The sequence below is a fragment of the Amblyraja radiata genome, chromosome 37 (genome assembly GCF_010909765.2).
Source record: "Amblyraja radiata isolate CabotCenter1 chromosome 37, sAmbRad1.1.pri, whole genome shotgun sequence".
In the NCBI taxonomy this organism is placed as follows: domain Eukaryota; kingdom Metazoa; phylum Chordata; class Chondrichthyes; order Rajiformes; family Rajidae; genus Amblyraja; species Amblyraja radiata.
This window is the reverse complement of record NC_045992.1, coordinates 3,447,648-3,461,887: the sequence shown is the minus strand read 5'-3', so window position 1 is coordinate 3,461,887 and position 14,240 is coordinate 3,447,648. Positions and strand designations below refer to the sequence as shown.

At 44.1% G+C, this 14,240-nt stretch overlaps 1 protein-coding gene across 2 annotated transcripts; it reads right to left on the bottom strand.

The window, feature by feature from the left end:
* Positions 1–811: 811 nt before the first annotated feature.
* On the bottom strand, positions 812–12,263 carry LOC116966398 (apoptosis-inducing factor 2-like). Of its 2 annotated transcripts, none has more exons than XM_033012605.1 (9): positions 12,079–12,263; positions 10,544–10,725; positions 9,534–9,649; positions 8,456–8,575; positions 6,112–6,204; positions 4,773–4,881; positions 3,969–4,121; positions 2,190–2,390; positions 812–1,217 (listed from the first exon to the last, which is right to left on the bottom strand). In XM_033012605.1, the coding sequence occupies exons 2-9, from the start codon at positions 10,716–10,718 to the stop codon at positions 1,063–1,065; spliced, it is 1,122 nt and encodes a 373-aa protein (XP_032868496.1). In that variant the 5' UTR covers positions 10,719–10,725; positions 12,079–12,263; the 3' UTR covers positions 812–1,062. The 2 variants fall into 2 exon arrangements, with proteins under 2 accessions (XP_032868496.1, XP_032868497.1); XM_033012606.1 differs by having other exon boundaries at positions 12,090–12,261.
* Positions 12,264–14,240: the final 1,977 nt, after the last annotated feature.

Here is a 14,240-nt window from a genome sequence, read left to right as displayed (position 1 = left end):
TCACAGGAAGCTTGGTGTGTAGGAAGTAACTGCAGATGCTGGTTTATACCGCATATGGACACAAAATGCTGGAGTAACTCAGCGGGTCAGGCAGCATCTCTGGAGAAAAGGAATAGGTGACTTTGTGGGTCAGTCTGAAGAAGGGTTCTGACCCAAAACATCACCCATTCCTTCTCTCCAGAGATGCTGCCTATCCCGCTGAGTTACTCCAACATCTTCAGTGTACACCAGCATCTGCAGTTCCTCCCTACATTGTAATTGCATTTAAATTATGATTACTGTGGCCCTCTACTGGTAAATCTGAAAATTACCCTAATTGAGATGGGCTTTAAGGCTTTGAAATGTCCTCGCAGTTTTTTTTAATATACATGCTAACTTTAGGCATATTCTATTAGAAGCTGGAATTTGTAGATAACTTTGTAGTTTCTGCTGCTCTTAAGGAATACTGTCTTAAAATAGTTTCCCTTTGGCACCAGTACAATGGGAGATTGATGCCTCTATTTGCAAGACAGCCCTGAACGCTCCCTGTACAATACATCCATTTAACACAATAGGATCCACTCATATATGTCCGACATTTCTGACCTATAATGCAATAAATAATTTACAGAATTGGACAAGAGCAGGAGAATGGACCCATAGAGACTGCTCCACAAGGAGCCAACACAGACCCAATGGGCCGAATGGCCTGTGCTCTGCTGAAGCAACATTATGACTAAAAGTAACCCACTCACATCCTACATCAAATTTTAAATGGAATATATATACTTTTTTTAAGTCAGTAAACATCTTGCTGAATAACTAAATGGCATACAGTCTTTCAAAGATTCATTTATTGATATTTTGAAAAGTTCATTTGACACAATGTTCACAGACAACATGTTGGTTGGTTTCAAAACATATAAAGCCACTGATTTGTGATGGTTTGTGTGTTATTTTATGACACAATGTTGTAAACCTATTGCAATTACTTCTTTTACCAGTTCAGGTTGAAAGCCCTCACTGAAGACGCTGAATAAGGCTCCTCTCTGTCGAAGGGAAAGGTGGGCAGGAACTTGGGCTTCAGGGAGGTGCTGTCTGACCCATTTCTTTCCAGCTTTTCCAGACCAGCAGATCTTTGCTTTTGGCCTGCACGACCACAAATTTCCCAACGTGGTATCCATACAGCTGACCAATTCCATTATCCCGTCCCATTGACAGCAGCATCGAGAGGGAACCTGGGGCAGAAGATACACAAAGAGGTGAAGGGTTTCCTACGCAATGCAATAACCAACCTCTGTCTTAAGGGCCTGTCCCACTTACGCAACCTTTACAGGCGACTGCTGGTACCCATCATAGGTCGACGAATTTTTCAACATGTTGAAAATTCAGCGGCGACCAGAAAGACGCTACCACTCTTTGGAGACCATTCATGACCATAGGAGACCACTCATGACCGTACAGGCGTGTCGCCTGTACGGTCATGAGAGGTCTCCTATGGTCGTGAGAGGTCTCACAAAGAGTCGTAGTGCCTTTCTGGTCGCCAGGTGCTGGCAGTCGCCTAAGTGGGACAGGCTCTTTAGTCTCACTCCTAAAAGCAGGGCTGATCAGTAGGACTTTGGTAAATTGGTCAACAATGAAAACGACAAGATATAAGAACAGCCAGTCTGAAGAGTGGTGCAGGAATAGCAACTTAGCCATTTTTTGCTACAACATCTTCTACAGAGACCGAGATGGAAATTTTGAGGTTGAAGGCTGCATCAAACTCTGTTGTTTGGAGCTGTGCTAATATATGCTGCCTTTCTGTGCCATACCTTTAACACTAACCAGCGCGGGAGTTACAGCTAGAATGGAGAGTCAACAGTTGTTGAACTGAGGATTTTGATGTTCAACTAATGCATTAAACTGGCCAAACCCACTCCAAGCTTACAGACTCTCCAATTCTATAACAAATACTTGCATTCAATCTCATGAAGATAAGCAAAAGCAAAAATGTTAGATTCCCCCCTGTAAATTGTCCCCACTTTCAGTGCCGCCTGTGCTGCCGTTTAGCATCTGTCAGGATGGCAAGGAAAGATTAGGCAAGTCCTTTATAAGGGACACGATACTCTCAATAGAGCATCTTCAGTTTACTGAATCGACATGGTATCACAACCCCATTTTCCTGCTAAGATTCAAACGATTTGGCTAAAAATATCTGCAGGGCTTACCTGGTTTGTAGATTTTCAGAGACTTTTTACTCAGACTACTGACAATGTTCTCCACAGCCACAGCGGCGTGTAGTCCCGCATGATAAGCCATTTTAGGCTCTTTGATATCTGCACAGTCACCTATTGCATAAACGTTTTCCATCCCACTGATCTGCAAGTGCTCATTGACCAGCAGAGCACCATTCTCTGCAAGCTGATTGTCTGTGGGAAGAAAGGTAATCAAAACACAGATTCCAGTCACTAACCTCATTTATTTTGGGGACAAGAGTCCAGGTCAAACATGCATTCGATGCAATGGCGGGCAAAGCAAATCTATAGCTACAGTGCCAGGATCAAAACCCAAAATGGAAAGAAAGCGAGAGGAAGGTTGTTTCTGACATGAGCATCATTCAGCAAAGTGATAGGAGCAGAATTAAGCCATTCAGCCCATCAAGTCTACTCCGTCATTCAATCATGGCTGGTCTATCTCTCCCTCCTAACCCCATTCTCCTGCCTTTCCCCATAGCACCCCCCTCCCTCCGATACCGGTGGAGGAGAGAATCCTTGATTCAAACTCACTGCATGTGGCTGCATTTAGACAATAATAGACAATAGGAGTAGGCCATTTGGCCCTTCGAGCCAGCACCGCCATTCAATGTGGTCATGGCTGATCATCCCCAATCAGCACCCCGTTCCTGCCTTCTCCCCATATCCCCTGACTCTGCTATTTTTAAGAGCCCTATCTAGCTCTCTCTTGAAAGCTTCCAGAGAACCTGCCTCCACCGCCCTCTGAGAATTGGAGGATTGTGTTCAGTTTTGGCCGCCCTGCTATAGGAAAGATGCCATTAAGCTGGAAAGAGTGTGGGGAAGATTTAAGAGGGTGTTTCCAGGGCTCGGGAGCTTCAGCTACAGGGAGGGGTTGTGCAGGCTGTGTTGGGGTTGGCGAGAAGGGGCAAGGTAGGCAATCGATGGAAGCAGGTGAAGAGGGATGAGCAAGTGGAGCCAGGTTGGAAAGAGCTTACGACTTCTGCAGCCTGCGATTGTTTCATATTCATGGACTTCAGGTGACACCTCACATTTCTCAGAGTTTACCCACTTATCAAACAAGCAAATGATTTATTTTGATTTTTGCCCACACCACAACTTGTTCATATGTTCATTGGAATATACATACAAAATTAGCATAAAAGGGCAGAAAAATGAACAATTCTTGATGTTCACAAATTGCCTGCGATCTTTGAAAATACAGTTGGATGGATTTATCAATTGGAAGAGTTTAGCTTTGGGCCAAATGCAGGCAAACGGGACCCGCTCAGTATGGCAACATGGTCAGCATGGACAAGGTGGGCCGAAGGGCCTGTTTTCATGCTGCACAGTTCTGCGACTCTAGCCAGAATGAATGGAAACATTTAGTACAAGGATTGGATTCTACTTTTGCACAGTTTTTGCCAAGGATTAAAGAGCAACAACAGGGCTGCATGGTGGCACAGAGGTAGAGTCACTGCCTCGTAGCACCAGAGATCAGGGTTCGATCCTGACCACAGGTGCTGTCTGCATGGAATTTGTACGTTCTCCCCATGACCTGCGTGGGTTTTATCCTGCATCTCGTATCCCCCCCACACTCCAAAGACGTACAGGTTTGTAGGTTAATTGGCTTCGGTAAAAATTGTAAATTGTCTCCTGTGTGTGTGTAGGATACTGTTAGTGTGCGGGGATCACTGGTCGGCATGGACTCGATGGGCTGAAGGGCCTGTTTCCGCGCTGAATCTCTAAACTAAACAAGGAGAGAATTAAACTTACGGAACGCCCTGGAGTATGCGGAAGAGTTGACTTTTATCCCAGTACAACAGATTACCAAGTCTGCAGTGATTTCCAGACCTTTGTCTGTCAGTATTCTCATGTCAGGCTGCGGTTCATTCAGGATGAGGTCGCGCAGATTAGTGACTTTCTGCCCTATTGGGGAAAAAACACGAATATTCACTTGTTTCTCGATGCAAAGACACAGTCAAATACACACTATAGGGATAAGTCATGCTGCCTGTGTGGAGTTTGCACGTACTCCCCACGCTACAGTTTACTACCACATCCCAAGGACATGCTGGTTGGTAGTTTAGTGTTGGTCACTGTATAATGCCCCTTGTACAAGGGTGAATGCTACAATCGGGGGGGGGGAGAATAAAACGTGGGTTTAATGCAGGATTAGTGTAAATAGGTGGTCTATGGTTGGTACCGACTCAATGGATGAAGGGCCTGTTTCTGTGCTGTTTTACTATGACTATAACTCAATCACAAGGATGTTGCCAGAATTTGATACACTTACACGCGGGAACATGTCAGGGGTGGTGGCGGGGGGAGGGTGCGGGGGGGGGGGGGGGGGAGATTGTGCCCCTCCCACCCCCAAGTATAAGTGGTAACTAATAACATCAAAAAGAGGTGCTACTGGAATCAGATTCCCAGTTCTGGACTGACTCCACAATGGTGGAGCTGCTGCCTTGCAGGTTGTTGCAGGTTCAATCCTGACCATGGGTGCTACCGGTGTGGAGTTTTCACGTTCACGTGAGACCCCCCCCCCGCATAATGTGGCCAAGCCATTAGCCAATGTACCTAACTGAAGCTGAACTCCTTTCCCCAGTAGAATCTCTTTCAACCCTTGCCTTACACTGGGCAAGAGCTGCTCATCAGCCAGAGGAATCTTGGAATGAACCAAGGTCACCTGAAAATAAATTAAGAAGAAAAAAAAAAAAGTTCTGGTTGTGAAAGAACAGAAAACATGAGAAAAATAGGAGCAGGAGCAGACCACCTCCTGGTCTCGCACGCCTGTCCCACCTTTCAATATGATCATGGCTGGTCAAAGCTGGCCCCAACTCCTCTTCTCCACCCGTTCCCCACAATTCCTCAATCCTTCAAAGATTGTATTTGAACCTCTGACGTTGGGAGGCAGCTGCGTTACCAGATGTGCCACTGTGCTGCCCACCTGTGCCACTGTGCTGCCCACCTGTGTACTGTGCTGCCCACCTGTGCCACTGTGCTGCCCACCTGTGTACTGTGCTGCCCACCTGTGCCACCCACCTGTGCTACCCACCTGTGCCACTGTGCTGCCCACCTATGCCAATGTGCTGCCCACCTGTGCCAATGTGCTGCCCACCTGTGTACTGTGCTGCCCACCTGTGCCACCCACCTGTGCTACCCACCTGTGCCACTGTGCTGCCCACCTGTGCCACTCCACCCCTCCTGACTAATGTCAACGTTGACCAAAACATAGAAACAGAAAATAGGTGCAGGAGTAGGCCATTCGGCCCTTCGAGCCTGCACCGCCATTCAATATGATCATGGCTGATCATCCAACTCAGTATCCTGTACCTGCTTTCTCTCCATACCCCCTGATCCCTTTAGCCACAAGGGCCACATCTAACTCCCTCTTAAATATAGCCAATGAACTGGCCTCAACTACCTTCTGTGGCAGAGAATTCCAGAGATTCACCAATCTCTGTGTAAAAAATGTTTTTCTCATCTCAGTCCTAAAAGATTTTCCCTTTATCCTTAAAACTCTGGCCCTTCTGAAGAAGGCTGCCAACCCGCTACTCTGCTCCGCTAGAAGGCTACTCTGAAGAAGGCTGCCAACCCGAAACTTCACCTATCCATGTTCTTCACCTATCAAGAGATGCTGCCTGACCCACTGAGTTACTCCAGTACTCTGTGTCCTTTTGAGTAAACAAGCATCTGCAGTTCCTCATATCTACATATAAACCATGCTACTAAACCATCACCCACATCTCTATTCGAGATTTCTCCCCCATAATACAATCTGTCTGAAGAAGGGTCCCAGCACCGAAATATGACACATCTCTGTTCTCCAGAGATGCTACCAAACCCACTGAGTTACTCCAGCACTATGTGTTTGTCCATTGTAAACCAGCATCTGCAGTTCCATGTATCTACTCACCTCTTTGGCAGGATAATCGGTTATGACTTCTGCTGCCATTTCTACTCCTGCCGATCCACCACCAACCACGACGATTCTTGGAGCCGCCCGTATCTGCAGAGAGGAAGGATGGCGCGAAGCTGAAAAGAGCGCAGCGAAGATTTACGAGGAAGTTGCCAGGACCCGAGGGCCTGAGCAACAGGGAAAAGTTAGGCAGTTTGGGACTTTATTCCTTGGGAAGCTGAGGGGTGATCTTATAGAGGTGTATAACATCTTGAGAATGTAGGAGAATCAAAAACAAGAGGACATATATTTTAATATAATTTATATACATTTATATAGATTTAATATAAAGCTGAGGGGCAACTTTTTCATGCAGAGGATGGTGGGTGCATGGAACAAGCTGCCAGAGGAGATAGTTATAGCAGATACTATCACAGCATGTTAAAGGCATTTGGACAGGTACATGGATAGCAAAGGTATAGAGGGTACAGGCTAAACATGGGCAAATGAGACTAGCTCAGATGGGGCCTCGTTGTCGGCATGGACAGGTTGGGCTGAAGGTCCTGTTTCCATGATCTATGATTCTATAACATACACAAAGTTTCTTTAAAAGATGTTACAGGTAAAAATTGGACTCAGACATTACAAATTTTATATGGGATTATAAATCCCATAGAATACAAAGAGCACACCTTAATAAACGAAAAGAGTTGGGGGGTCTAGCGCTCCCTAACTTTATGTATTATAATTGGGCAGTAAATATTAAAAATTTGATTCACCTGCTGGACAATTCTGCCCAGCAGGCGGACTGGATTGTAATGGAAAAAGGGGACTGCTCCCCGAGTAATATAGGAGCGATTATCCTCTCACCAATAAATTTGAATAATAAAAATTATAATAAAAATCCAATTATACATAGCACAATTAGAACATGGAAACAAATAAAACAGAATCTAAAATTAAGAAACCTATCTCTCAATACCAATAGTCAATAACCCATCGTTTAAACCATCAATCATAGACAAATCATTTATACAATGGGAAAGAATGGGAATCAAAACGCTCGAAGATCTGTATGAAATGGGAAAATTACTATCATTTCAACAACTACAACTGAAATATAATTTGAAAAATAACCAATATTTTAAATATCTTCAAATTTGTGATTATCCGAAAAAATACGCAAAAGACTCATAATATGCCTTCCGACTTACTGGATGAAGCAATGCAGACAAAGGCGGAATCAGCTAATCTAATATCGTACTTATATAATATCATTTTAAACATTGAAATACCCACAACAGATGGAATTAGAAGAGACTGGGAACAAGAATTAGCTATAAAAATTTCAAAAGAGAGCTGGGATAATCATTTACTACAGGTGCATAAATGTTCGATCAACGTACGACATACGCTTATCCAATTCAAAACATTACATAGACTATACTATTCAAAAACTAAATTAAATAAAATCTTTCCCAATGTTTCACCAATCTGTGATAAATGTCTGTGTCAAGAAGCTACCATAGCGCATTCTTTTGTTTTTTGTACAAAAATCCAAAAATTCTGGTATGAAATATTTGATATTTTTTCAAAATTAATTAAAATAAAACTGGTACCAAAACCAGAATGGATCATTTTTGGAATATCGGAAGGTATCCCTGAATTAAACGTGTATCAGAAGAATTTATTCAATTACGGGCTAATAATGGGAAAAAAGCTCATACTTAAATTCTGGAAAAATGCGCCCACACCAACAATAAAAATGTGGACATCAAATATGTTTGAAACTTTACATCTGGAAGAGATGAGTTTCCTCTTAGCAGGTAAAGCAGACCAATTCCAAAAGACGTGGTCTACGTTTCTGGACCTATTACAAGCATGAGGTGCAATAGTAATTTTAAAAATAAATAAATAAATAAATGGTATCAGGACCTGGCAATGGGAGGTAAAACAACAAAAACAGACTTGGTTGGTAGTCCCCTTTCTGCGGAGTTTAATGTTATAATAGAGCGATTGTTCCTACTTTCTTTTTCTTTCTTTTCTAGGGTCTATTTTTTACTTTACTTCCTTCTCTAACTTCTTTTCTAAGGGGCTTTCTTTTCCCAACACTCTCTTGCACTTCACGACTCTTGCGCACTTTCTTTACTTTCCTTACTTCTATCTTTTTCTTAAAGCTCAAAAAAATGAAGCGGTACAAAAAATGTATTAAGATATAGGTGTTGTGTATTATTGTAATTTACCGTACTTCTAATAAAAATAATTTAAAAAAAAAAAAGATGTTACAGGTTAGAGCAGCAAAATTAAAGGTAATGATTTTCGCTGAAACAAATGCTCTTCCAAAACAGCCACGTGGCATCACCTTTACTACGAGATCTTCGTACATCTGGATGGCAGTCTCCATTGTGACTGCTTCATCAAATTTCCCAGGGAATGGGCCAGAGCTACCAGTTCCCAGGATGAGGTGTGAAAAATGTACGACCTACAATACAGAAGAGACAATTAGCCTCATGTCCTCCCATGTGGTTTCCATGCTGTATATTTCAATCAAAAACACAACTCGCGCATTGCAACAGTTTTTTGGAAATAATTCACGTTAATTAGACACTGTTAATTCTTCTGTAATGCGAGAGTTGCGTTTTTGATCGAAAGATACAGCCTGAAACCACGCCCTTTGGCCCATTGAGTCACACTGATCACCAACATTCATAAATGTTCTATAATCACAAAATGCTGGAGTAACTCAGCAGGACAGGCAGCATCTCTGGATAGAAGGAATAGGCGACGTTTCGGGCCGAGACCTTTCTTCAGACTCAGAATGTCACCCATTCCTTCTATCCAGAGATGCTGCCTGTTCCGCTGAGTTACTCCAGCATTTTGCGTCGATCTTCGGTGTAAAGACAGCAGCCGAGGTCAGGATAAATCCTGGGTTTCTGGCACTGTGAGGCAGCAGCTCTACCCGCTGCATCACTGCGCAACCTAAGGAATCACAAGTTATACAAAATGTGTTTGAAAAAAACCCAAATGCATCGATAAGGAAAGAGGATCCGAATGTTTCAGATTCATAATAACAAAGTTAATTTTCTCCACAAGATTTTCAAAAATAAATGGTCTTTTCAGTGGCAATAAGTTTACTTTTCTTACTGCAACTAAATTTACAAAAGACTGTTTCATGGCCTCCAGCGTTAATGTGGCAGCTGTGTCTTTAAGAGACCATGGTGACTGATTACTGCGAGGAGGTCACATGAAAAAAAGTTTTTGTTCCCTTATACTGTTTATATCCAAGACAGCTTTTTTTCTGTCTGTCAATTTCCAAAGTAACTTTTAAGTTATTATCTAATTCCCAACCGAAATTGTGCTCTGCAAGGTAATGTTCCCTAATTTATCATTAACAAAATGATCTCAAATACACTTACCCCAAATGAACTTAGTGCACCTACCTCTCCACTCTCCAAAACGACTGCTTGTTCTTCCAACTCAATATCAATGACACGGCCTTGCTTGAAGTTCTCTCCAAACGTTTCTTTGAACGGAATGAATGTTTTCTTTGCAAATCCTGACAAAAGTAAAAACGTAACTAAAGGGAATATTTTGAAAAAGTGGACGTTTTCACGTTTCCTATGGAGGGAACATTTGCAGCATATTACAAGAAGCCGTACTATAGTGCAGGAGCATTCATGGATTAGTATTGTCACATGCACAGAGACATAATCAAGAGCTTTGTTTAGTTGAGAAAGTACTTCACTCGATGGACAGTGAATCTTTGCAATTGTCCACATCTGACTGCTCTGGGTGCTCCCTCTGTGGTTAAACTCACAGCTGTGTTCAAGAGATTTTGAATAGTAACAGGATGAAGTGTCATGGAAAATGGTTTTATCTCTTATCTAATATTGCAAGCTGTCAATTCTGTTTGTCTGCCAAGGTGGAAGATTGATAAAACACAGCGGGCGGCATGATGGCACAGCAGTAGAGTTGCTGCCTCAAAGTGCCAGATAACTGTGTCCCGGGTTCGATCCTAACTACGGGTGTTTGTCTGTACGGAGTTAGTAAGTTCTCCCTGTGACCTGTGCGTGGTTTCTCCGTGATCTTCGGTTTCCTCCCACACTCCAAAGACGTACAGGTGTGTAGGTTAATTGGCTTGGTATAGGTGAGTGTGAGTGCGAGCGTGCGTGGTAGAGTCCATGGATATATCGTAGCTCGTTATGCCAGCCTTAGGTACTCGGGGCATCAGGTAAGTTGGGACGTTTTTTCGGCCTGATGAAAAATGTCCACGAGTTTTAAAAAAGAATAGCCCCGAGTACCTACAGCTGGAACAACGAGCAGCTACGGACTCCTACGGACATTCTGCGAGTTTGAAAACTCGGGAGAATTCGTGAATAACTCGGGAAAGTGGGACAGGCCCTTAAAGGGGAAAATCCCGCAGAGATCAGGTATCTTGCCGTTAACACACCACTTTCCACTGAGGCGCGGAGGGCTCCCGGATTGTGATGGAAGGCATCCTTCACATCAATCAGCGTGAATGGAATCTTGTACGACTTCAGCTGGTTCCCTGCTGCAATCCCTCCAAATCCACCACCGACCACCACAACGTGGACCCCCTCGTCCACCGACACCGTGCCTCCCATGTCGTGTCTGGGGAAAAGAAAACATAGGGGAGGAGATGGGGGAGAAAGGATATTTTAACAAATGTGTTCAGAAGTAGCGATATTAGTTAGACAAACTGGATGCTCTGCAAAATGACTCGGATGAGCAGGTATAATAGGTTGGGAGTTACGTAGAGTACAGGTATGGAGGGATATGGGCCAAGTGTGGATTAGTGGGATTAATGTAGCTGGGACATGTTGGCCAGTGTGAGCAAATTGGGCCAAAGGGCCTGTTTCAACACTGTATCACTCTATGACACTGAGGGGACAATATTCCAATCATGGACATCTTGTACTCGTCGTGGAAGATTGCAGAGTTGTAAATGTCAAGTAACTGGTCCTCAGTAGCAACACATGGCACAGACAAAAGTGGCTTACCTGCCCAACTGCCAGACAGAGTTTACAGTTATAAAGTACATTTTAGAATCACGGGAGACTGCAGATGTTAGAAGCCGAAACAAAAACAAACTGCTGGAGAAACTCAGCGGGTCAGGCAGCATCAGGGGAGGGAATGGACAGGCAACCTTCTCCAGACCCGCTGAGTTCCTCCAGCACTTTGTGCTTTGCTCAAGATCCCACCATCTGCAGTTCCTTGTGTCTCCATGGATTGGATTTTACTGCCTTGTATCAATAACAGAAAACAAATTCATATCAGAAGTGAGTAGGAAAGGACTGCAGATGCTGGTTTAAATCGAAGGTAGACACAACATGCTGGAGTAACTCAGCAGGACAGGCAGCATCTCTGGAGAGAAGGAATGGGTGATGTTTCAGGACGAGACCCTTCTTCACACCCGAAACGTCACCCATTCCTCCTCTCCAGAGATGCTGCCTGTCCCGCTGAGTTACTCCAGCATTTTGTGTCTACCTTCAAATCAGGAGCAGATTTAGACCATTCGGCCCATCGCTTGATTGTTAATTTCAAGCAACCAGCGAGACAGTTCAACTTTCTGGTAAGAGTGAAAGATTGTCGAACTAAAAGGTGAACTCTGCTTCCCTGTGCGTGACCCGCTGAGTATTTCCACTGGGTTTTTTTTCTGTTTACAGTGTTGTGTTCTACTGAATGCAGGCAGAACAGTAACCGCTAGGTGGGGAAAAAAACTCAGTTGACTGTCGCTGGTAGAAACAGTTCAACAGACATTCCCGGATAGCTGGAGGCAGCGGCGTTCTGTTGTTGCTGATTTTAAATCAGCTGGTTAGTCCTGTTTGTAAACTTGTCCCAAACTCGCGTCCAAGTTCTTGTTGACACGCGGAAGTAGACGGTGCTCTATCTAATGTTAGTTTCACTTCAAACGTTACACTGGTGGAAATGTTCAGGTCAATAAAGCGCCACGTAAAAGCTCACCGTTAACTCGCAGAGGAGAGGAGGGAAGGGAATCCTTCACAGAACTGTTCACCGGCCGCTTCTGGAAGGTCCCAGCACGACAGCTATTCAAGAGGCCAGGCCAGGAAGCCTGGAATACCTCTCTGCTACTCTGGCCGTGGATAGACGCTGTGGATATTCAGGATTCAACCCGCCCTTTGTCCATTTCCGACACCGCCAAGGTCCAATTGCAAGCCGGCGCCGCGACCGCGACCGCTCCCTTACACGCCCGGTTGCATTTGGAGAATTGCAGAGGCTGGGTTAACCATAAGCAAAAAGACACAAAGTGCTAGAGTGACTCAGCAGCTCAGGTCACATCTCTGGAGAACATGGATACGTCTGAAGAAGGATCTCGACCCGCGGTCTAGGCATAAGCTCAGGGGCGACCGCGCCTTTGCGGTTGCAGCTCCTAGACTGTGGAACAGCATCCCTCTTCCCATCAGAACTGCCCCCTCCATCGACTCTTTTAAGTCGACACATAAAACTCATCTTTACTCTCAAGCCTTTTTTGACGTCCTCTGAGGGACGGCTATGTGTATGCATTTATGTATGTACTTAATCTGTGAAACAATGTTGTATAACGTTAGTACCTCCACTAATGTAAAGCACTTAGGTCAACGAGGATTGTTTTTTAAATGTGCTATAGAAATAAAAGTGACTTGACTTGACTTAAAACGTCATCCATTCCTTCTCTCCAGAGATGCTGCCTGTCCCGCTGAGTTACTGCAGCATTTTGGGTCTATCTTCGATTTAACCCAGCGTCTGCAGTTCTTTCCTTCATATGAATAGGCAACTGGAAGGAACTGCAGATGCTGGTTTAATTACACTGCAGTTAGACACAAAGTGCTGGAGTAACTCAGCGGGACAGGCAGCATCTCTAGAGAGAAGTAATGGGTGACGTTTCCGGTCGGGACCCTTCATTGTATGTTGTTGTCTCTTCTGGGCAGAGCACCAAGGCAAATTCCTTGTATGTGAATACTTGGCCAATTAAACTTATTCATTCATCAGACACAAAGTGCTGGAGTGACTTAGCAGGTGAGGCAGCATCTCTGGAGAACATGGATAGGTGATGTGTAGGAAGGAACTGCAGATGCTGGTTCACACCGAAGATAGACAGAAAATGCTGGAGTAACTCAGCGGGTCGGGCAGCATCTTTGGAGAAAAGGAGTAGGTGACATTTCGGGTCGAGACCCTTCTTCAAACTGAGAGTCAGGGGAGAGGAAACCGAGAGATATGAAAAGATACATAGAACCAATTAATAAAAGATATGCAAAAAAACTGATCAAAGCCAGCAACATGATCAAGGAAAGGTAGAGCCCACAATGGTCCATGTCTGTTGTGTGCTAGGTGACAATGAGTTTATCCAAACTGAAACTCAGCAGACGACAATGAAACTAGTACCACGACTAGGATGTGGGAGGGACTTTGGAGATAGCACAGAAGAGGTTAACCAAATTACTGCCTGTGTTAGAGGGTATTAGCCTTGAAGATAGGTTGGACCAACTTGGATTGTTTGTCTAGAACAAAAGAGTTTGAGGGAAGAATCCAGGGTAGTCTTTAACATTCCCAGAGTAGGAATGTTAAAGACTAGAGGGTAAAGGTTTAAGGTGAGAGGGGGAACTTATAAGGCGGAATTGTGAAGAAAGTGGTGGGTGCCTGGAATGTGCTGCCTGAGATGTTGATAGAAACAAACACACCAGTAAAATGTAATAGTAATTTCGACTTCTGCAAGGTATTATATCTAGCTTGTAAGTAGGAAGACATGTAGGAGTTTATTGCTCGGGCATGTTTCCACCTACAGTCAATGCTCTGGCCCGGCCTGGCCCTGAGGTTGTAGATGGGGCTATGGATGAGGTACATCTTCCAGTCCCGCCTCAAGACCCATCTCTTCACCTCTGCCTATCCTTAGCCCCACGTCCCCCTCCCTTTTCATCTGTGCTTGAATTGCCTCATATTGTGTTTTGAATTGAATTCTGTCTTTAATTTGTGTACTAGTCATGTCTCTACTATTTATTTCATTCCGCTTACATGTTTTTCCTCTACTTGCTAAATTTTTATAAGGTGTCCTTGAAACTCTTGAAAGGCGCCCATAAATAAAATGTATTATTATTATTATTAATTCCAGGGAGGACGCCCTTATTGAA